The sequence below is a fragment of the Mytilus edulis genome, chromosome 12 (assembly GCF_963676685.1).
Source record: "Mytilus edulis chromosome 12, xbMytEdul2.2, whole genome shotgun sequence".
NCBI lineage: Eukaryota > Metazoa > Mollusca > Bivalvia > Mytilida > Mytilidae > Mytilus > Mytilus edulis.
This window is the reverse complement of record NC_092355.1, coordinates 63,645,401-63,671,085: the sequence shown is the minus strand read 5'-3', so window position 1 is coordinate 63,671,085 and position 25,685 is coordinate 63,645,401. Positions and strand designations below refer to the sequence as shown.

The following is a 25,685-nucleotide window of genomic DNA, read 5'->3' as shown; positions in this document are numbered from 1 at the left end:
GAGCAACATGACGATGGAGCATGATCTGCTCACCTTTCGGAGCACCTGAGATCATCCTGAGTTTTTAGTTGGGTTCGGTTTGCTTAGTCTTAAGTTTTCTATATTGTTTCGTGTGTACTATTGTCTGGGTTTTTTTCTTTCTATTAAGCAATGTCGTTGTCAGTTTATTTTCGATGTATGAGTTTGAATGGCAATCTGGTATCGTTCGCCCCTCATTCAAAATATCATGGCAAAATAAAAACAAAGTTTAAACATATTTTTTAACATGTTTTATTTAAAGCAATTAATTATTTAAGGTAATTACTACATAATTTAAATAGATTTGAAAATTACAAAAATATTAGGGCTATAGACAGAATGAAAGAGGGGGTTGCATTTTTAATTGGAGGAACTGTGCTTATTATTGATATGATGAAGACATAATCTTTCAATCAGTTTAATTGAGGTCTGGAGCTTAGTAACTCCGAGTAGTCCTTTGTTAATTTGTGTATCATTTTCATTTTGTTTAATTTCTTTTGTCACCTATTCTGACATCGGACTCGGACTTCTTTAAACTGTGTTTTACTTTGCATATTGTTGTGGGTTTGTTTTGTCTACATTGGCTAGATGTATAAGGGGAGGGCTGTGGGTTTGTTTTTCTACATAGGCTAGATGTAAAGGGAGAGGGTTGAGATCTAAAAAAAAAAATGTTTAATCCCGCTGCATTTTTGCACCTATCCCAAACTAGAAGCCTCTGTTAGTCTTGTATGATTTTAATTTTAGTTTCTTTTATACATTTAGCAGTTGATACAAAACTAAGTCCTTGTATGATAAGTTTATTAAAACCACTGGGTCGATGCCACTTTTGGTTAATTTTAATTCCACGAGGGTATCACCAGCCCAGTAGTCAGCATTTCTGTGATGTCATGAATTATCATTGATATGGTCATATCTATAAACTAAATGTTTACTTTTGAATTTTTGAAATACTAAGGCTTTTCTACCTCAGGAATAGATTACCTTAGGTGTATTTGGCAAAACTTTTAGGAATTTTGGTCCTCAATGCTCTTCAACTTTATTTGGCCTTTTTAACATTTTTGGATTCGAGCGTCACTGATGAGTCTTTTGTAGACGAAACGCGCGTCTGGCATCAATACAAGATATAATCCTGGTATCTATGATGAGTTTATTGAGTATGACGTCCATATCCACTGAACTAGTATACATTTTTGTTTAGGGGCTTGCTGAAGCACGCCTTCGGACTCGGGATTTTATCGCTGCATTGAAGACCCATTTCAGAGGCTTTCGGCTGTTATCTGCTTTTTGTTGGGGTTGTTGCCTCTTTGACACTTCCCCATTTTCTAAAATTATCAGGTAGATAATTTCATAAAACAATTGGAAATACTCAATTCATCTTACTGTTACATATCTAGGACCAACTATGTGTTAAAATGTTGTAGATGCAAAGGTTCGTATTCACAAAGGGTAAGGTTTGTGGTTCAAACGCGGCCACATCTTCAATACCTTATTATTAGCCTTAAAACAATGATATTGAATTGAAAAGACCAAAGGAATTTCTATATTTGATTCACTTTGATCTGTGTGTGCATATATGTTGTGTGGATCATTGACGATTAACATCACTTATATATAATTAGATTATGTTTGTGAAACTATTCATTTCCTTTTATTCTTGTAATTTAACTAGTTCAAGTATGTGGACACTCTTGAACTTCCAAATTGAAAACCGCCTTCAAATTTCCCACTAAGATCAGTTGAAACGATTATAAACTAAGATGCTTTTACCGCATGCGATGTACAATTTAGTACAGTCTTTGTTGAAGCCAATATCCTGGGTCCGCGTTATTTGTTTATCAACAACTATGTCAGTAAATGTTCCGTCCGGTCTCAATCTACAAACTCCTTTATTATGAGCAAAAACGTACACAAATCCTTCCATGTCTATTGCTACCCCATGCAGTCTTTTGTTGTCTTGCGGTTTGTATGTAAACAGATTTTTGCCGTCGACTGTCAAACAACAAACTAGCTCATTGTCACTGTAATAGATATTTCTATCAAATACGATGTACCACGGTGTTAGTTCTCTGTTAGATATTTCAATAGAACGAATATAACTGCCTTTGTGATCAAGAAGCGATATGTTTCCTTTCGTTCCAACAAACACGTTTAGTTTGGATGCAGCAATCCCGCCTAGTTCACTCTTTTTTAAGTATACTTTATTTAAAAGTTTCTTTTGGTCAAAGTCTATAAATTGTATAAAATCTTGTAAATACGATGTAACTACACCCATGTTTTTATCTGGAATAAGAGCAATTTGCCCTGGTCGGAATTCAATATTAAGTTGGTATTTGAAATTAACCATATTGTCATGGACCATTATTCTTGAATCAGACAAAAATGAATAAACAGTTGTAATGATTTCGTCTTTCTCGTTTATTATTATTCCCTTGATAACATGTCGCATATTCCCTATATCTTTATCTTGATTATGAACGAACGATGATAATCCATGATGTTTTCCAAGAGGAATTTGCGGCTGGTGCTTTTTTGTATGAACACATGTAATGACAGATGGTTCTTCTTTTATTTCAAGTGTTCCAATAGACGTAATGTTTTCTTGAAGCATGTTTTGATTCAGCTTAATTGTAGGTTGAGTTGTTTGCTCTGTCATGGTAATAAGTCTCTTTTCGAAAATATCCAGAAGACTTTTGCAACTATGAACAGCAATGAATGCTTGTTTTTCTGATCCATGTTTCTCAACTTTATCAAAAGTATCCTTTTGTTCTTTTGTTATCATTTCAATATTTTGTATTTCACTAAGCATTTCTTTAGCGTTTGTTACTATTTTATCTTTTTGTAGTTTCAGATCCTCTAGCAATGACTTCCACAGAGATTCGATGTGACGAATCGTTAATTCTTCTCTCAATCTCATTATTTCATTTTTGACTCCAATGGCTTGTTTTTCTATCCTCTCAATTAAGGTGTGTCTGTCGTTTGAAATGATTGATGTAGTAGTTAAAACATGATTAATGAGTTCAATAGTCTCGACGAATGACTCAGACTGTTTAACGCCTTTAGATGCTATGTCAACTGACATAACTTTTTGACAGAAGCAATGTGTTTCTACTTTACATTCTTTGCAATATAGAGTATCATGGTCGATACAAAAATACTCAAAAGGCGATTTGTTGTGTTTTGAACAGCCTTGGTGAGGGATAGTAGGATGATCTGGCTGGTCGTTAATATTAACGAGTTCGTGTTCTTGAGTCAAGGGTAGGGTGTGATGGTTTTCTGTACATTCTGAGCATAATGCACTTTTACACGTGACACACCAATGAGCCGATATGCTGTTCTTACCTAGTGTTTTACACGATTCACATTGAGTGTCTTCCATTGTCTGAAACATATGTATTACAGGTATTCGGTAAATTATATATACTACTTGAGTCAATATCGTTTATACCTTTTTAGAAAAAATGTTAGTCGTCGCCCAGACCTCTAGCATTTTTTGGAGAGAAAATTGGTTTAACCTTAATAGAAAAGATTCTCATGGGTACATCGGATGTATGAAAAATAAAAACGTCTCTAAGCGTAACAGTTGTGCAATAAATCAAGCATCTTGATGATAATGAGAGTGTCAGAGATTTTTGTTGTTTGAATCTCAGTATGATTTATCTCTTCCTAAAAATTATATGTGTCGTCGTAGGCCATTCCTTTTATGAAACCATTTGTCTTTTTAGTTTGGAGATTCTAATGATGAGGATTTAGAAAACAGAATAGAATTTTTTCAGGGTTACACTTAGCTCCTTCCTCGGAAACGACGTGACCCAAAAAGGACACTTCTTCTTCAAAGAGGGCACATTTCTTTGGTTTAAGTTTTAGGTTTGCTGACTGGAATCGATGGAAAACAGTTGTCATGTTTTGTAAAGTTTCATCAAAAGATTTCCAAAAGATACTAAAATCATCAAGATACACAAGGCATCTAAAATTCATCCAGTTTTATCCTGAAATGTAGAATTTCTTTTTGACAGTACCAAGATGTTGATTTTGTGAAGGAATATCTTGCCAAACTGAGCAAACTCACAATAGGTGTATAAGACATAGGATTTAAAAATGTTCTGGATTACTTAGTAACTGACCTTTACGTCGTAGTCACTAAGTGGTACAGTTATCAACGTTACCTAATTCTGTAATTACATATCTTTGAAATTTAAAAACATGTTGTATCATTCAACAAAAGTTTATTCGGAACACAGAGAATTTTGTAAAACTATGAACAAATATCGTGTTCTACTTACTGTTGGTCTTATTAGTTCCTTTGTCAGGTATAAGTTATGTTGAGTCTTTTAAATTTTTGTTCTAACATAGGGTAATAATGCAACACATTTATTTAAAGTTGAGTCATAAAAAATAAGCATTTTTCAGACACTTCGGGAAAAGTATGTATAATAAATCATATACCCACTAGCGTTCGTCAAACAATAATTCAGATACAATTATTTTCTATTCAGAAAGAATGACAATTCTATATTGCATTCAATATTTTACATTTAATTTTGTAATTACATACTACCAAAATGTCAATATAACGATAAACATACCTCAATTTATTTCTTCTTTAAATATGGCTACCCGTCTTGAATGCGTATCTTATAACATTCTTAACAATGGAATCAATATCTAGAACATTAAATACAACTTTTGAAAAGTTTAATTGTTCTGACTAGACATATTTGTTTATGGTAAGATAAATGTCATATGAAATTTGAGAATATGGTCCAAGGACACAGTTATCGTCCTTTGGTTTTCGTTCATAGTCCCTAGTGTGAACAGAGTATAACTTGCATTTTTTTCATACACTTTCCCATTTCATTTCTTGATATTTTATGCATAAAACTGGATGAATTTAAGAACAAATAAACTATGAATGCTAACCTTCTACGTCTTTTGGTTTCTTATTTTTGTATGGATATGCGGTATTGGATACGTTTATTAGTGTTCCACGAAACCTATCTCTGGACTACGTATACCAATTGAAAACCTACCTTCAAGGCAGTGTGAATCAAATGTAGTTACTTAAAAACCAATGATGTGTATAGATCTTACCTTAACATTATTGCTGTTTACAGTTTATCTCTATCTATAATAGTATTCAAGATAATAACCAACCAGATGCTCCGCAGGGCGTAGCTTTATACGACCGCAGATTCAACTTCTATTCTGGACAACGAAAGATAACTCCAATTTTCAAAGAATATTTCATATTTAGCATTGGTTTAAGGTGATTCAACAACCATTCTGGACAAAGAAAGATAACTCCAATTTATTGTCTTGAAACTACAATAATCATGGCTAAATATAAACAAAAACATTTTATATTGGCAAATTTCCAATAAGGTTTATTAAACTAAAGTCATTGGCAAATTTCCAATATACATAATTTAAAACCAGTTTAGGTGAGATAATCAAACCAGATGCTCCGCAGGGCGCAGCTTTATACGACCGCAGAGGTTGAACCCTGAACGGTTGGGGCAAGTATGGACACAACATTCAAGCTGTATTCAGCTCTAAATTTGGATTGTGATTAAATAGTTGACACAGTATCGGTTTCTAACACAGAATGAATGTGGTCTAATAAACTTAAAATTTGTTTTTTGCCTTTCAGCAATTCACTATGCTGTTGAATATTAATCCTCTAAAAAAAAAGAAATTTTGTTTTTATTTCTGAAATCTGGAATGAGAAAAATTGAACCCCCCCCCCCATTTTTTTTCCAATCCCCCTTTCCCTTATTCCAAAACTGATCTCAATTCAAATTTCTAATGGAGTTTGCAACAATAACTACTCATTTAAATACATCATAAAATATTAAAATGTAAAAAAAAGTGCTTGTTATCACCGAATGGTAAAGATTGTTTTAATTTATCAGTTGGTAGTAAAAGTGAATATACATTGTATATTGTATAAAACAATGATTTAAGTTTTTTCAACTACTATTCTGGACAAAGAAAGATAACTCCAATTGAAAATTTCTTGCTATTGCGCAATACTGTGCAATTGAAAATATTTGCTATTGCACAATACTTTGCAATTGAAGATTTCTTGCTATTGCTGAATATTGTGCAATTGAAAATTTCTTGCTATTGCACAATACTTAATATAATAATTTTGGATCCTGATTTGGACCAACTTGAAAACTGGGCTCATAATAAAAAAATCTAAGTACATGTTTAGATTCAGCATATCAAAGAAGCCAAAGAATTCAATTTTTGTTAATGTAGACCAATTTGAAAACGGGACCAAAAATTAAGAATCTACACACACAGTTAGATTTGGCATATCAAAGAACCCAAATTATTCAATTTTTGATGAAATCAAACAAAGTTTAATTTTGGACCCCGATTTGGACCAACTTGAAAACAAGGCCAAAAATCAAAAATCTAATTACATTTTTAGATTCAGCATATCAAAGAACCGAAAGGATAAAACAATGATTTAAGTTTTTTCAACTACTATTCTGGACAAAGAAAGATAACTCCAATTGAAAATTTCTTGCTATTGCACAATATTGTGCAATTAGATATTTCTTGCTATTGCGCAATACTGTGCAATTGAAAATATTTGCTATTGCACAAGACTGTGCAATTGAAGATTTCTTGCTATTGCGCAATACTGTGCAATTGAAAATTGCTTGCTATTGCACAATACTGTGCAATTGAAGATTTCTTGCTATTGCTGAATACTTAATATAATAATAATTTTGGATCCTGATTTGAACCAACTTGAAAACTGGGCCCATAATCAAAAATCTAAGTATATATTTAGATTCAGCATATCAAAAAAGACCAAGAATTCAATTTTTGTTAAAATCAAATTAGTTTAATTTTGGACCCTTTGGACATTAATGTAGACCAATTTGAAAACGGGACCAAAAATTAAGAATCTACACACACAGTTAGATTTGGCATATCAAAGAACCCCAATTATTCAATTTTTGATGAAATCAAACAAAGTTTAATTTTGGACCCCGATTTGGACCAACTTGAAAACAGGGCCAAAAATCAAAAATCTAATTACATTTTTAGATTCAGCATATCAAAGAACCGAAAGGATTCAATTTTTGTGAAAATCAAACTAAGTTTAATTTTGGACCCTCTGGACCTTAATGTAGACCAATTTGAAAACGGGACCTAAAAATTAAGAATCTACATACACAGTTAGATTCGGCATATCAAAGAATCCCAATTATTCAATTTTTGATGAAATCAAACAAAGTTTAATTTTGGCCTTTGGGCCCCTTATTCCTAAACTGTTGGGACCAAAACTCCCAAAATCAATCCCAACCTTCCTTTTATAGTCATAAACCTTGTGTTTAAATTTCATAAATTTCTATTTACTTATACTAAAGTTATGGTGCGAAAAACAAGAAAAATGCTTATTTGGGCCCCTTTTTGGTCCCTAATTCCTAAACTGTTGGAATCTCAACTCCCAAAATCAATTCCAACCTTTTTTTCTGTTGATAAACCTTGTGTTTAAATTTCAATGATTTCTATTTACTTATACTAAAGTTATTTGGCAAAAACCAAGAATAATGCGTATTTAGGCCCCTTTTTTTACCCCTAATTCCTAAACAGTTGGAACCAAAACACCCAAAATCAATCCCAACCTTCCTTTTGTGGTCATAAACTTTATTTCAAAATATCATTGATTTCTATTCACTTAAACTAAAGTTATAGTGCGAAAACCTAGAAAATGCTTATTTGGGCCCTTTTTGACCCCTAATTCCTAAACTGATTGGACCAAAACTTCAAAAATCAATCCCTTCCTTCCTTTTATGGTCATAAACCTTGTGTTTAAATGTCATACATTTCTGTTAACTTAAGCTAAAGTTATAATGTGAAAACTAAAAGTATTCGGACTCCGACGACGCTGACGCCAACGTGATACCAATATACGACCAAAAAATTTTTGCGGAAGTATAAAAAGCTTCATCAGCAACATTTTATATTGGCAAATTTCCAATGAAGTTCATTAAACTAAGTTATTGGCAAATTTCCAATGGAACTTATTAATAAAAAAGTTTTTGGCAAATTTCCAATTTACTTTAAAAGCAGTTTAGGTGAGATATGCAAATAAGTTTCAATTTCCAACGATATGATATTCCCGTGCTTGCATTTCCTATCATGATTATCTTGATAGAGGGTTGCTGATCACAAGGAAGCAAGAGTTCCAAATGGTGAAGTTGAAATCATCCCTTCGTAAATTTTTCGGACGCCATCACGAGTTGGTTGACCGTTATAGAATAAACGTTTCACAAATGATATTGGATATGATCCTTAGGTCGTAACTACAATCTCCTTCCCTTTCATGAATGTGACCTACCGAATTAAGACTATTTACCGGATATGTTATCATATAAGCAACACGACGGGTGCCACATGTGTAGCAGGATCTGCTTACCCTTCCAGAGCACCAGAGATCACCTCTAGTTTTTGGTGGGGTTCGTGTTGTTAATTCTTTAGTTTTCTATGTTGTGTCATGTGAACTATTGTTTGTCTGTTTGTCTTTTTCTTTTTTAGCCATGGCTTTGTCAGTTTGTTTTAGATTTATGAGTTTGACTGTCCCTTTGGTAACTTTCGTCCCTCTTGTACACTGCTTTTAAATTATGTTTTGTACTTAAGTAATTGTCCATTAACCTGGAAACCCTTTTTCCCCTTTTTTGCACCTTATTCCTTAACAGTTTGAGCCATAACTCCCAAAGACACTTCTTACCATCCTTTGTGGTATTCCAATATCCAAAATCTAAATACATGGTTAAATTCAGCATATCAAAGAACCCCAAGAATTCAATTTTTGATGAAATCAAACAAAGTTTAAAATTGGACCCCGATTTAGACCAACTTGAAAACTGGGCCCATAATAAAAAATCTAAGTACATGTTTAGATTCAGCATATCAAAGAACCCCAAGAATTCAATTTTTGTTAAAATCAAACTAAGTTTAATTTTGGACCCTTTAGACCTCACTGTGAGACAATTTGATAACAAAGCCCAAATATCATAAATCTAAATACATTGTTAGATTCAGCATATCGAAGAACCCCAAATATTCAATTTTTGTTGAAATCAATTAAAGTTTAAAATTGGACTCCAATTTGGACCAACTTGAAAACAGGGCCCATAATCAAAAAACTAAGTACATGTTTAGATTCAGCATATCAAAGAACCCCAAGAATTCAATTTTTGTTAAAAATCAAACTAAGTTCAATTTTGGACCCTATGGACCTTAATATAGACCAATTTGCAAACGGGACCAAAAATTAAGAATCTAAATACATGGTTAGATTCGGCATATCAAAATAACTTAATAGTTCAATTTTTGATGAAATCAAACAAAGTTTAATTTTGGCCCCTTTTGGCCCCTAATTGCTAAACTGTTGGAACCAAAACTCCCAAAATCAATCCCAACCTTCCTTTTGTGATCATTTAAGCCCCTTTCCCTTTTTCCAAAACTGATCTCAATTCGAATTCCTAATGGAGCTTGCAACAATAACTACTCATTTAAATACATCATAAAATATAAAAATGTAAAATAAAGTGCTTGTTATCACTGAATGGTAAAGATTGTTTTAATTTATCAGTTGGTAGTAAAAGTGAATATACATTGTATATTGTATAAAACAATGATTTAAGTTGATTCAACTACTATTCTGGACAAAGAAAGATAACTCCAATTGAAAATTTCTTGCTATTGCACAATATTGTGCAATTAGATATTTCTTGCTATTGCGCAATACTGTGCAATTGAAAATATTTGCTATTGCACAAGACTGTGCAATTGAAGATTTCTTGCTATTGCGCAATACTGTGCAATTGAAAATTGCTTGCTATTGCACAATACTGTGCAATTGAAGATTTCTTGCTATTGCTGAATACTTAATATAATAATTTTGGATCCTGATTTGAACCAACTTGAAAACTGGGCCCATAATCACAAATCTAAGTGTATGTTTAGATTCAGCATATCAAAAAAGCCCAAGAATTCAATTTTTGTTAAAATCAAACTTAGTTTAATTTTGGACCCTTTGGACATTAATGTAGACCAATTTGAAAACGGGACCAAAAATTAAGAATCTACATACACAGTTAGATTTGGCATATCAAAAAACCCCAATTATTCAATTTTTTATGAAATCAAACAAAGTTTAATTTTGGACCCCGATTTGGACCAACTTGAAAACTGGGCCAATAATAAAAAATCGAAGTACATTTTTAGATTCAGCATATCAAAGAACCCCAAGGATTCTTTTTTTGTTAAAATCAAACTAAGTTTAATTTTGGACCCTTTGGACCTTAATGTAGACCAATTTGAAAACGGGACCAAAAATTAAGAATCTACATACACAGTTAGATTTGGCATATCAAAGAACCCCAATTATTCAATTTTTGATGAAATCAAACAAAGTTCAATTTTGGGCCCCTTATTCCTAAACTGTTTGGACCAAACCTCAGAAAATCAAACCCAACCTTCCTTTACTGGTCATAAACCTTGTGTTTAAATTTCATAGATTTCTGTTTACTTTTACTAAAGTTATGATGCGAAAACCAAGAATAATAAAATTGAGAATGGAAATGGGGAATGTGTCAAAGAGACAACAACCCGACCAAATAAAAAACAACAGCAGAGGGTCACCAACAGGTCTTCAATGTAGCGAGAAATTCCCGCACCCGGAGGCGTCCCTCAGCTGGCCCATAAACAAATATATACTAGTCCAGTGATAATGAACGCCATACTAATTTCCAAATTGTACACAAGAAACTAAAATTAAAATAATACAAGACTAACAAAGGCCAGAGGCTCCTGACTTGGGACAGGCGCATAAATGCGGCGGGGTTAAACATGTTTGTGAGATCTCAACCCTCCCCCTATACCTCTAACCAATGTAGTAAAGTAAACGCATAACAAAACGCACATTAAAATTCAGTTCAAGAGAAATCCGAGTCTGATGTCAGAAGATGTAACCAAAGAAAATAAACAAAATGACAATAATACATAAATAACAACAGACTACTAGCAGTTAACTGACATGCCAGCTCCAGACTTCAATTAAACTGACTGAAAGATTATGATTTCATCATATGAACATCAGGCACAATCCTTCCCGTTAGGGGTTTAGTATCATACCATCATAACATATATGAAAAGAACATAACCCGTGTCATGCCAACAACTGTTTTTAGAATAAATGTGTTTAGTTCCGATGCAAAGACCTTATCAGTGACTCAATATTAACGCCAAAATATGCAATCTTTAATGACTTGACAACAGTATCGTAATTATATCCCTTCTTAATAAGTCTATTCAAAGGTTTTGTAAGTTTCTGAGGTGAATACTGACACCTTTGTGCTTTATAAAGAATATTACCATAAAAAATTGGATGTGAAATACCTGAACGTATTAGAAGTCTGCATGTTGAGCTATATTTACGAATGATGTCTTTATACCGATGATAAAATTTAGTAAATGTTTTGACTAGTTTGTGATATCGAAAACCCTGGTGTAATAATTTTTCAGTAATACATAAATTTCTCTCGTTAAAATCTAAAACAGTGTTACATACACGAGCGAATCGTACAAGTTGAGATATATAAACACCGTAAGATGGTGACAAGGGAACGTCACCATCTAAAAACGGATAATTAACGATAGGAAATGAAAAATCATCCCTTTTATCATAAATTTTAGTATTCAGCTTTCCATTAGTGATATAGATATCAAGATCGAGAAAAGGGCAGTGGTCATTGTTAGTATTAGCTTTATTTAAAGTAAGTTCAACAGGATAAATTTCATTAATATACATACTGAAGTCGTCATTATTGAGAGCCAAAATATCATCCAAATATCTAAAAGTATTATTAAATTTGTTTATCAGATGTTGTTTCGATGGGTCTTTGCTTATTTTTGTCATAAATTGTAACTCATAACAATACAAAAACAGGTCCGCAATAAGTGGTGCACAGTTAGACCCCATTGGAATTCCGATAATCTGACGATATACGGAATCCCCAAAGCGAACAAAAATGTTATCTAGTAAAAATTCAAGGGCATATATAGTATCAAAGCATGTCCAATTAACATAGTTTTTTTGTTTATTGCTACTAAAAAATGACCTAAAAGAGTTTGAACATATATATTCACATTCTGATTTTTTGAATGCCCATTTAATTAGGTGTGTGAATTTTTTCTTAATGAGAATGAATGCTTATTTTGGCCCCTTTTTGGCCCCTAATTCCTAAACTGTTGGGACCAAAACTCCCAAAATCAATTCCAACCTTCCTTTTGTGGTCATAAACCTTGTGTTAAAATTTCATAGATTTCTATTCACTTTTACTAAAGTTAGAGTGTGAAAACTAAAAGTATTCGGACCCAGACGACGCAAGACGACGACGACGACGCCAACGTGATAGCAATATACGACGAAAAATTTAAAAGTTTTGCGGTCGTATGAAAAAATCACTAAAAGGTAAAATTTAAATGACTGATTATTAGTGATAGTTACCTTGCTTTCCTCATGTATCATGACCAATGTCCTGAATAGACTATTCTATTTAGAGATGGGACATTTTAAGCCATCTTTTTGTGTCTCTTTACAATGAAGAAGGAAATTCAATCAGTGAATTTAGTTTATGAACAAAAGGAGATATATGTTTGCTTCATGGTGTTTTAATGTGGGATATATTTTAAGTTTCTGATTCCACGATTCCTGAAATGGAATAGTAGTGATGCTAAGTTTCATTTAATAATCGGGATCTTCTTCAATTGGAATTACTGTGAAAAAAATATTTTCAATATATCAAAAAAGTACAAATGGCTTAGTGAATAGAAATTTCAGTGCTTTATTCTTCATTATGAAAGTGGGATTTACCAACAATGATTTATTTGTGATTGTTAGCAAAAAAAATAATTTACAATAATTATCTTTATTAGAAAGAACAAATTGTGTATTAAATGTAAAATGTCCCAGATCTAAATAGAATAGTCCATTTAGGACATTGGACATGAGGAAAACAAGCTAGCTATCAGTCATTTAAATTAACTCTGTCAATTTAAACAACCAGGTAAATCTACAGGTAGTTAAATGACCACCTGTTGATAATAGCTCTTACAATACCTCTTGTACAATTCAAATGGACAAATTGTATTGACAATTTTTTAAACTGGTCAAGCAATAGGTAATTCACTACCACAAAGGTTATTGGATAAGCACAGTAAATGCTTTGCTTTTAGAGGTATAAGCCAAAATCTAAATTTAACCCTTATGTTCTATTTTTAGCCATGGTGGCCATCTTGGTTGGTTGGCTGGGTCACTGCACTTATTTTTTCAACTAAATACCTCAATGATGATTGTGGCCAAGGATAGTTCAATTTGGCCCAGTAGTTTCAGAGAAGATTTTTGTAAAAGATTGACTATAAAGGGCAATAACTCCTTAAGGGGTCAATTGACCATTTTGATCATGTGTACTTATTTGTAGATCTTACTTTACTAAACATTATTGCTGTTTACAGTTTATCTTTATCTATAAGAATATTCAAGATAATAACCAAAAGTGGCAAAATTTCCTTAAAATTACCAAATTAGGGGCAGCAACCCAACAAAGGGTTCTCCGATTCATCTGAAAATTTCAGAGCAGATAGATCTTGACCTGATAAACAATTTTACCCCCATGCAGCCATCTTGGTTGGTTGGCTGGGTCACCAGACACGTTTGTTAAACTAGATACCCCAATGATGATTGTGGCCAAGTATGGTTTAATTTTGCCCAGTAGTTTCAGAGGAGAAGATTTTTGTAAAAGTTAACGATGGACGACGCTAGATTCTGGACGCATCGTGATGCGAAAAACTCACTTGGCCCTTTGGGCCAGGTGAGCTAACAAAAGGAGGGACAAAACAATATAAGGGAGATAATTTTTTTAGGGGATGATGAAATCCTACGTTGCTCCATCTGATTATACTTCATAATGAGGCCTAATGTATCAGTGGCCCATATTTGGTCTTGATAACTAATAGAAATGAGGAGGGCAGGTAAAAAGGTGTCTTTTTACCATTTATGTTGGAACTGAAACCATTCACTCAATTAATTCAAAGGTAATAATGCACTATTTAAACTGATATTTCAATGATTAAAGTGGTGGTCATCTAGTGTGCATACACCCTCTTTCCATTACAAAATTAAATATCATGTTTCTCACAATATATATTTAATATTTTAGCATGAAATTGTTGAATTTATATGTTTTTCATTGTTAATTGTTTGCTTTTTTGTTGTTACCGAACTAAAACTGTTAAAACTGTGCCAACTAAATATACTGCAGATTTATTTTTTGTTCATTTGATACCATATTTAATGGATTTTGTGGTTACAGGTGAATCATTAAATTTACTGTTCAATGAATGACACATTTTCTTTTAATTTGTATGCAGACTTTGGCAAAACCACAAAATTAAATATCAAAGAAATGCATGAATCCACAGAAGACAACAATAATTTAAACACAAGAGTGCACACACTGAAATGTCTCGCCTTCTTTACTAATCATTGATATTATGTTGAAAGTCCTAAGTATAAAGCTTTATTACAACTGTCACATAAACTTAACATTAACCAAGATAGCTAAACAAAGACCAATGAACCATGAAAATGAGGTCAAGGTCAGATGAACCATGCCAGACAGACATGTACAGCTAACAAAGCTTCCATACAACAAATATAGTTGACCTATTACTTATAGTTTACGAAAAATAGACCAAAACACAAAAACTTAACACTGTGCAATGAACCGTGCAATTGAGGTCATGGTCAAATAAACCTGCGGGACTGACATATAGATCATAATATATTTCCATACACCAAATATAGCTGACCTTTGGCATATAATATTAGATAAAAAGACCAAAACTTAAAAACTTAACTTTGACCACTGAACCATGAAAATGAGGTCAAGGTCACATGACATCTGCCCACTAGACATGCACACCTTACAATCATTCCATACAACAAATATAGTAGACCTATTGCATAAAGTATGAGAAAAACAGACCAAAACACAAAAACTTAACTATAACCACTGAACCATGAAAATGAGGTCAAGGTCAGATGACACCTGCCAGTTGGACATGTACACCTTCCAGTCCTTCCATACACCAAATATACTAGCCCTATTGCTTATAGTATCTGAGATATGGACTTGACCACCAAAACTTAACCTTGTTCACTGATCCATGAAATGAGGTCGAGGTCAAGTGAAAACTGTCTGACGGGCATGAGGACCTTGCAAGGTACGCACATACCAAATATAGTTATCCTATTACTTATAATACGAGAGAATTCAACATTACAAAAATTCTGAACTTTTTTTTCAAGTGGTCACTGAACCATGAAAATGAGGTCAAGGACATTGGACATGTGACTGACGGAAACTTCGTAACATGAGGCATCTATATACAAAGTATGAAGCATCCAGGTCTTTCACCTTCTAAAATATAAACCTTTTAAGAAGTTAGCTAACGCCGCCGCCGTAGCCGCCGTAGCCGCCGCCGCCGCCGCCGGATCACTATCCCTATGTCGAGCTTTCTGCAACAAAAGTTGCAGGCTCGACAAAAATGTACAACTTTTTTAAGGAACTTATAAAAAATATAACAACAACTACATGTATATTTTTTTATTATCAAACTATGCTTTCAAAGATCACATTTAATCATATTATATTCACTCAACATAAATCACTTATTTTCTCTCATTAACATTAAATTTACGCATAAATAATGAAATGTGATAAAAATGTTAAATCATGCAAAAAATGTGAAAAATTTGTAAAATGTGTAAATGATGTGAAAATAAAGAGTATAAAAATGTTCTTCTATTCTACAAATATTCTCTCAACAATACATTTTAGAGTCAGTCTTTATTTAAAGCATACTGACTAGCAATATTATATTAACAAACATTTAATATTCAAAACAAGAATATACAATTTAAGTTTGTGACCATTTTCATAGGTGGTAAAACTGGAGGTATATAGCTTGAAAATTTGATACTTGTAAAATAATGTCCTTATCTTTGAAAAAAAATGCCATTAAAATATAAAACATGGTTAGAAACCAAGAAAATAGATGTACTATAAAAATAAAGGTGTACAAATTCTCATATGAGATAATTGCAAATATCTTTTTAGGTGATAAGAATATTTGTTTCACAAAACTGTAAGTACTATACCAGCAAATGCTTAAGGTGGTACCAAACACATGGACTATAATTAATTTTGCTTATTTAATTTTCAAACATTTTGACAAAAAATAAAATTTCAAAAAACTTGAACCACACACTTTATCTGAAAAATTCATTGTATATATTTAGCAGTTTGATGAACACTTATTTTGATCATTGAGGATCATTTAAAATTGCCTCCTTAACCCTTTCCTTCATGATTTTTTTTTTTTTTACTTGATTAGCATAAGGATTTTTTCAATAAAATAATAATCATCAGGTTTAAAGTATTTATGCATTGGGGAAACAAATATTTCATAAAATAAATTTATGTCAGATAATCTTATGAATATCCTTTTCATATTGGATACAACTTTTTTTTAAGTCTGATGCAGACATTTCCTAGTCAAAGCGTTTCAACTGAGGTACTACACAGGCATCAAAAGGCGTCATCATGGAGTAAAGGGGGTGGCGCCAAAAGGCGTCACTATGGAGGAAAGGGTTAAGCTGATCAATACAGAGTAATCTCCCTGCAGTGTTATGTACCGTCTTAACTTAAGTTATTTGACATCACAATTAAATAGTGATTGTTGCTTGACGTCAGAAGGTTATTTGGAGAAGATCTAAGGTCACTAGGAGTAAAAATTCAGCTTACAAATACCAAAAGTGTAAATACATTTATTCAGTTTGTAGAAAAAATTGAATTAAAAATAGAATAATTGAGCTATAAAGCTACATTATAACAATACATAATTTTACAAAACTTGTTTCACAATAAATAGCTTAACTATCAATATACAAAACTGATAAATACTAGCAATCACTATAAATTGTCTTTTCAGTTCCCCTAAGAATAACATTGATAGTATGTTAAATTGATTTTTTGAAGATAGTTAAAATCGGATAAATATACACTGAAATATAGTTCCATCTTGGCAAAAAAAAAACATATCACACAATATTCTTAATGATAAACAAATGAATCCGAATTCTTTGATGAGTACAATAATTTCTATGTATAATTCCATTTTAAAGCATACAAATGAATTCCTTCCATATCTTTAAAAAGACAGTTACCGGGGTTTCACAATATGAGATAATCATTTCTATTTACATACAACCTTTGTTATGAAGTGGTTTTATCACATAGGCTAGAAAAAATAAAATTCTCAAGTTTCTCAAACGTTCCATTTTTAATTAAGCAGAACAGCATTATTTTTTATTTATTCCTAGCCATTCTACACATAAAAAAACTAACATTTTATGAAAAATAAAAGGTTTCTGCCTTTTTGTATAAATTAACACAAGAAAGTGTTTAAGCATTTTCTTGATGTTAAAAAAAAATGAAACTTCGTTACACAAAACATAACTCATAACTACCATCTCTTAAGGTGGTACCTAACACTACAGGGAGATAACACTGTAAAATCAGCTAAACGTTTTAACTACGTTGCGTTGTAAAGAGAATATTAAGCGTCTCAATGATCAAAATTAGTGTTTGTCGAACTGCTATATATCCAGTGTAATTTTTCTGATAAAATGGTTGATTTTTTGAAATTTTTATATTTTTGTCAAAGGGCTAAAGTAAATACTTCGTCAAAATTTTATAAAAATTAAACAAGCCAAATTGATTTTAGTGAACGTGTTAGGTACCACCTTAAGGAGAAAATGCAGAAAATACTTGAGAATGTAACTTAGAAATTAATTTGATCTAGCCTTATAATGTGATACAAATTATTGATTAATTATGACTACCATATACACTAAACAATGCCCAATTGCCATTTTATGGCTCTGAGACTCTTTGTACAATTAATTAATTCTAAATTTAAATTACACTTCATTTTGTTCTATACATGACTTTTACTTGAGATTAACTGGTTATGGAGGATACAAACTAGAGTAACTTTGAATCAGTAACTGAAATAATACAGGGATCACAAGTTATTTAAGGGAGTGCTCCTTAAAATTTGAATTTAGCACCATTCTTTGATTTCCAGCATCATCTTAAATTTCTCAGCATAAAAATGAGATAATTTGAGATATTTAAAGTTTGGCAAAAAAAATTTAATCAGTATAATTTTCATTGATTTTGAAAACCAAAAATAAGATTTAATTTCAACTTTCTATTATATATTTATATTTAAGCATTCATAAGCTTCACCCTTGACTACATTTCTATGGTAATCCCTGTAACAATTTGCTATGATTCTTTCTAATGAATATTGATTTTAAAATACTTGGTTATGTATCCATCATACAAAATAGTCAATTTTAATTTCTATCAGATTTATTTTTATAATACTTTACTGTTCTATAAATATAATTGCCTATGTAATCACAAATGCACCAATGAAATATGAAATGAAAACATTGATAAAATTTTAACGGTGAAATTGAAATATTTTAAAAAGTATTAGTAATTCTAAAATTAATCCATCATATAACTTCTATTTGACGAAATTTCTTCCGTAAGTTTGATACAGGATCTTTGAACAACACCGGGTCCATCCGTACTTTTGATCGAATGAGAGGCATATATCCAAATAACTGGACAAAATGTGCTAAGCAAGCTTGTCTCTGTGAAAAATGTTGCTGATCAAATGAGAAAGAGGTTCTTGTCCGTCCACTACTACCCAGCATGCTCTCTTTGTAGATTTTTCTATGAGTCACTTTGATTGGTGGTTGTTTGGTCACATGACTGACTAGAAAATTCATAAGTATATCCTCACAGTTCTGTGATTGGTCCACAATTTGAGTGAATACAGTACTTAGAGAGTTTGTATATAAATAATTATAATACCTGAAATAAAAGATAGTAAAACAATAATAAACAATGTGTAGTAGATCTATACAAAATAATTACTAAGTTTAATTTTTATTAAAGCAGTGCCCTATTTGAGTGAATGTTTTAAATGACAATAAGACAATATGAATAGGACTGTATTTATTAATTGCATATTGCAGTCAGTTGTTCTTTTCTGAATATATACAAAGTAAGTTATTTTCCTAGTCTTCTTTGATGCATACAATAATTTCAAGAATTGACTCTTGTGATAATTTTATATTTCATCCACTAAATAATTCATCACACTGCAATTCAAGATACAAGAATCAAATAAATCTTGGCAAAGATACAGCACAAAGATAGTTATTGTTTGTTGTCTGTCATAACGTTTTTTTGGTAAATAGTTTCAAATTAAGACACAAGTTTACTCATTTAAATTGTTTCACATTTGTCATGTCTGGGTTAAAGATGTTAGGGGTTTGAAGGCCACAAGGTGACCTATTATGTTTATATTTACTTCTTTTTAACACAAGTGAAAAGCTGTCTCATTGGCAATCCTATTGAAACTCCTTACTTGTATATTAAGGTGGTACCCAACACCTTGACTAAAATTAATTAGGCTCCTTTAATTTTTATAAAATTTTGACAAAGAACTTACTTTGACCCTTTAACAAAAATATAAAAATTTCAAAAAATTTGAACCAACCATTTAATCAGAAAAATTACACTGGTTATATAGCAGTTTGACAGACAACACTTTTGATCATTGAGAAGCTTAATATTCCCTTAACAGCACAACGTAATTAAAACGTTTAGCTGGTTTTTAAAGAGTTATCTCCCTGTAGTTTTAGGTACCACCTTAATAGAAGATAATTTGGTACGCTGTAGACTTAATTTGTTTATATTAAACCCACCAGTGGCCCTCACTTAAAACAGTGTGAAGATCAAATTAATACAAATCTAACATACCTATGATAAACTGCAGCACCTGTTAAAATCATTGAATATTCATTACTATATGTAGACGTGTAGCTCCAGCGCTTTTTTGTGGTATCATAGAAATGTTCTCTGGCAGGATAACCTACAATTCTATCTGGAAACTCTCTCCATACACCAAAGGCAAAGTCAATCTGTAAGAACAAAATTACAAATCTTTATTATTCGATCCTAATATAATCAGTTTGAGTAAAATTGTATATCTTTATTGCAGGTTTTTACTTTAAAAGCTATTTTTTTGGTGCTTTGTTTGTGTTTTTACAGCCAGTTTATTGTAGGTGTTATTCCACTTGAAACATTCAATACCTTTGAATATAATTAATTATAAGTTTTGAATTGAAGTTTAAATGAATAGAAAATTATGAATCACTTCCCTTTAGTCATATTCTTAGCTTTGTGCTAAAGTTATTTTCATAACTGAGTGTTGAATGGAAAGTTTAATAGAATCGTATGAAGCAAGGTAGTGAAATATTGTCTAAAAAATGAATTATTTGGTGATGTGTCAAGCAAATTTAACAAATGATCCCAAAATTTAACAAATGATCCTAAAAACTGAGATTTTGTTTTATCCCTGAGAAGTGGGTACTTTTAAACTAAAAAGAAATGTCTGTAACAAGATAATTGGCCACATATTTCACCTATCCTGCCTTTACTGGATCTTATGATACTTTCATGACTGATCTTAACAGAAATGCTGCATTACTTCCCCTGACTTACCTCATCTGTGGTGATTAAGGCATCTTCATCTAAACTAAACACTGCATCTGTCTGTACGTCTGGGAAAGCTTGGAATCTGTCACTAATTGACTGAAAAATAGGTGTAGCAATAAAATTATTAAATCATAAAACTAATTTCAGTCTGGATCAAAGTCAGGAGCCTATTACTCAGTGGTTGTCATTTGTTGCTGTGTTACATGTTTGTTTTTCGTACGGTAACCTATAGTTGTTAATTTCTGTGTCATTTAGTCTCTTATGTAAAGAGCTGTCTCATTGGCAGTCATACCATATCTTCTTTTCTTATATTTAACCCAAAGTTTCCCATGGGCAATGCCTGTACCAAGTCATGAATAAGTCAGTTGTTTTCCATTCCCTCTGTTAGTTGATATATCGGGAGTGTTTGATTTTTGTCATTTTTTTTAAGGATTTTTGAATCAACTTTGGAGCATAGCATTTTTGTTAACTTTACAAGTATTCAGAAATATGACAGCTGGGTCTGGTGTAGACCAATTCTAAGGTGTTGGGTGCATTCTCGATTATAAGTGTGGTTGTGTATTCATAAAACACATTTTTATCAAAAAACGTAACAGATTTCATTTGTGGCACAAAATGGCAAAACAAAACTATAATAATTTCACATAGACTTGTTGATGAAATGACTATATATAGATTACTTATTCTTGTCCAAAATCCCTTCCACAAAACCTTAACCCGCCAAATTATTTATGTATAAGCCTGTACCAAGTCAGGAGCCTGTAATTCAGTGGTTGTAGTTTGTTTATATGTTACAAATTTGTTTTTCGTTTATTTTTTTAAAATAAATAAGGCCGTTAGTTTTCTCGTTTGAATTGTTTACATTGTCATATCGGGGCCTTTTATAGCTGACTAAGCGGTATGGGCTTTGCTCATTGTTGAAGGCAGGTGACCTATAGTTGTTAATGTCTGTGTCATTTTGGACTCTTGTGGACAGTAGTCTCATTGGCAATCATACCACATCTTCTTTTTTATACTTAAGAAAAAGCACTTTCATTCCTTTTCTTTATCTTAAAGTCATTGTAAGGCTTTCAAAACATATGTATAGTTCACAGTGCAAATTCAAGGCAGCGACTGGTTTTGATCGAACATATATTTTTTTACTTTTTTTCAATTTCTACTTAGTTATCTATACCAGGTATAAAATTATACTTCTTTTACAAGTCAGGAATATGACAGTATTATTCCATTAGTTAATTAATGTGTTTGACCTTTTGTCATTTGATAGAGGACTTTCCGTTTTGAATTTTCCTAGTTGTTCTGTATTTTTGTTATAATACTTTTTATACCATTACCTTTTTACCTGTTCACAATAATTTACCTTTATATTTCTAGTTTTGACTAGTACTGGTACACCTAAGTTTCCTGGCCATTTTTGTGCAGGGGGTGGGGCTATATCACAGTGCCATACAACTATCATCTGAAAAACAAATATGCAATGATAAAATTTAATAATAATGACTGGGAATATAGTCATATGAGTCTACTCATTTATTTAAATAAACAAACACCACCACATTCTTATTGTGTCTGTCCAAAGTCAGGAGCCTGTAGTAAATGTTTGTCATTGGTTCACTTCTGTCATATTTGTTTTTCGTAAATTGTTTTGTTATAAATTAGGCTGTTAGTTTTCTCAGTTGAATTGTTTCATATTTTTCATGTCAGGGCTTTTTATAGACATCTGTACAAATTGGGTTCTTCTTATTGCTTAATTCCACTTTATTTGAACTTTGGTGGATAAGTGTCTCATAGGCAATCATTCCACATTTCGTATTTCTATAATAATAACAGACAGAATATAATTAGCTCATTTGACAACAGATAATTGGTTTCTACAAACAATGTACATTTTCTTATCAATTATTTATATTAACTGTGAAGAAGTTACTAGAAATTCGATTTCAGTTCTTTTTCAAGGCTAAACATATTTCTTGTTATTTATAAATATTGGACAAAAGTTCAGTAAAAAATCATAACATTGAAGCTTACATCCACTTCATCTGTAGATGGATGGTTGTCTCATTGGCAATCATACAAAATCTCCGTATTTTTTTCTGACTTCAATATCAAGAGTGCACACGCTGAAATGTCTCACCTTCCATACTAATCATTGATATTATGTTGATAGTCCTAAGTATAAAGCTAAGCTTTATTACAACTGTCACATAAACTTAACATTAACTAAGAAAACTAAACAAAGACCAATGAACCTTGAAAATGAGGTCAAGGTCAGATGAAAGATGCCAGGCAGACATGTACAGCTAACAATGCTTCTATACAACATATATAGTTGACCCATTACTTATAGTTTAAGAAAAATAGACCAAAACACAAAAACTTAACACTGTGCAATGAACCGTGAAAATGAGGTCAAGGTAAAATAAAACCTGTGCGACTGACATAAAGATCATAAAATATTTCCATACACCAATTATAGTTGACCTATGGCATATAGTAATAGATAAAAAGACCAAAACTCAAAAACTTAACTTTGACCACTGAACCATAAAAATGAGGTCAGGGTCTCATGACATCTGCCCGCTAGACATGTACACCTTACAATCATTCCATACAACAGTAGACCTATTACATATAGTATGAGAAAAACAGACCAAAACACAAAAATTTAACTATAACCACTGAACCATGAAAATGAGGTCAAGGTCAGATGACACCTGCCAGTTGGACATGTACACCTTACAGTCCTTCCATACACTGAAAATACTAGCCCTATTGCTTATAGTATCTGAGATATGGACTTGACCACCAAAACTTAACCTTGTTCACTGATCCATGAAATGAGGTCAAGGTCAAGTGAAAACTGTCTGACAGACATGAGGACCTTGCAAGGTACGCACATATCAAATATAGTTATCCTATTACATTTTGTACTTATAATAAGAGAGAAATCAACATTAGAAGTGGTCACTGAACCATGAAAATGAGGTCAAGGACATTGGACATGTGACTGACGGAAACTTCATAACATGAAGCATCTATATACAAAGTATGAAGCATCCAGGTCTTCCACCTTCTAAAATATAAAGCTTTTAAGAAGTGAGCTAACGCCGCCGCCGGATCACTATCCCTATGTCAAGCTTTCTGCAACAAAAGTTGCAGGCTCGACAAAAAATCTATAGATAAGTTACCTTCTGGCTTCATTCAACATCAAAAACTGGTCATCAAGAGAAAGCAATAGTGTAGACAGTTGTGTTAAACACCAACAATAAATCAATCAATACAATGTCCTGACTTTGGAAATTCACACAAGTACAGATGTCTTTTATAAAAGGAAATAGTTTTATGAAAATTATGAGATAAGGTATAATTGCCAATGAGACAACTATCCACCAAAGTACAAATGAGGTGGATGTAAAAAATTTATTTATAGGTAAACCATATGGCCTTCAACAATAAGAAAAATCTAGTTTATATTTTATCATTGTCCTGTTTAAGTTAAAATTGAGAATGGAAATGAGGAATGTGTCAAAGAGAAAACAACCTGACCAAGGAGCAGTAAGCAGCCAATGCCCACCAGTGGTTTTTCAACACACAATGAGGAAATCATGCAACAGAATAAAATATGTACTAGTTAATAAACTTTACCTTATGTACATATGAAGATTTAGCGACAGTTCTGATGAGACGTGAACTAGTAAATAAACTATACCTTATGTACATATGAAGATTTAGCTACAGTTCTGATGAGACGAAACAATGGAGCAGAAGACAGCATGACAGGTGAGGTTGCATAGATAATGGCGGTAAACTGGTGCCCTGGACTGGTCCCATTGTCAGAGTAATAGAACGGGAACTGTGATTTAGAGGTGGAATATTCTTGTAGTACAGACAGAGCACCTGGAAAACTGTTCCACACGGCTAGAGATCTTGCCAAATGTCTGTTCACACGATCTTTTACAACCTGAAAGTAGATAAAAGTTACTTTGAAATTTATCTCAACAATTTGGAATTGCAGCATTTTAAAATCATTTGTCTACATCTAAAAAAAGGTTTTCAAAATGATAAAGTTCTTTGTTAATTATTTCAAAGTAAACAATCTGTTGTAAGGAAAGTGATATTTCACAGATTTCTTACAAATTAGCTCACTAATTAATAATTACATTAGATGTATGTTTCATTAATATACTTTATTCTGATTGGCTAACGGCACATCATGTGTTATTCCTTAAGCAGTTGTATCACTCATTAAAACTTTTCATTCATGATGACACGAGGTCCCACAATAAAGTGAACAGGTAAATGAAATAAAAACTTGATAAAAGGCGTGTTTTCATGATCCTTTAGGTAAAAATGTAATTATAAGTATTGAATGCTTTTTTTTGTAACTTTATAGGGTTGTAAAAGCGTTGACCGTGCACACATTTTAAGTATGAAGCGCTTCCGCGCTTCATACAAAATGTACTTCGGTCAACGCTTTTACACCCCAATAAATTTACAAAAAAGAGCATTCAATTCTTAAATGAAAACTACTATCTCACAGAACAAACTATGTAGAAATTTGCATATTTTTGCTTAAAAAGACAAAAACTCACCTAGTTGTTATTTTGAGTAGATCACTTATTTATCGTAGTTTATTTTACTATAATTTACATTTCATGACATAAAGAAGACATAAGACAATTTTTTTCACATTAAGCTACAATTTGACAAAAATATTTCAGTTATGTCCCCTTGACCACTACTATCTTAATTTCTAGTTCTACAAATTTTGAATACTTGTAGAACTAAAACGTACAGGTGAATTCAAAACTTCTAATATTTTACAAAGTCTTTTACTTTTATTTTGATGTGCAGTAAAAACCTCTTCAGAATAGAATCTCTCCCTTAGTCTCTTGTGAGGGAGATGAAAATCTTCCTCTTTTAAAAGTT

The 25,685-nt window shown here is 32.1% G+C and overlaps 2 protein-coding genes across 3 annotated transcripts in view; both read right to left on the bottom strand.

Moving 5' to 3' along the window:
- Nucleotides 1-274: 274 nt before the first annotated feature.
- Nucleotides 275-4,640, bottom strand: LOC139498890 (uncharacterized). The gene is made up of 2 exons (XM_071287479.1): nt 4,602-4,640; nt 275-3,397 (listed from the first exon to the last, which is right to left on the bottom strand). The coding sequence occupies exon 2, from the start codon at nt 3,392-3,394 to the stop codon at nt 1,751-1,753; it is 1,644 nt and encodes a 547-aa protein (XP_071143580.1). The 5' UTR covers nt 3,395-3,397; nt 4,602-4,640; the 3' UTR covers nt 275-1,750.
- Nucleotides 4,641-15,701: 11,061 nt separating this feature from the next.
- LOC139498924 (exostosin-1b-like) overlaps nt 15,702-25,685 on the bottom strand; it is a 79,913-nt gene continuing 69,929 nt past the window's right edge. Inside the window, exons 5-10 of one of the 2 annotated variants that reach the window (XM_071287513.1) lie at nt 24,466-24,717; nt 22,117-22,215; nt 20,763-20,852; nt 20,019-20,179; nt 16,750-19,064; nt 15,702-16,647 (exon numbers count right to left, since the gene is read on the bottom strand). In XM_071287513.1, the coding sequence (XP_071143614.1) occupies nt 18,701-19,064; nt 20,019-20,179; nt 20,763-20,852; nt 22,117-22,215; nt 24,466-24,717 (966 nt within the window). In that variant the 3' untranslated portion in view covers nt 15,702-16,647; nt 16,750-18,700. The remainder of the gene's footprint in view (nt 16,648-16,749; nt 19,065-20,018; nt 20,180-20,762; nt 20,853-22,116; nt 22,216-24,465; nt 24,718-25,685) is intronic. The other variant, XM_071287514.1, reaches the window with a different exon arrangement.

Excerpts from the sequence above, each read along its gene's own strand:
- LOC139498890 (XM_071287479.1), bottom strand. The coding sequence starts at position 3,394 with ATGGAAGACACTCAATGTGAATCGTGTAAAACACTAGGTAAGAACAGC.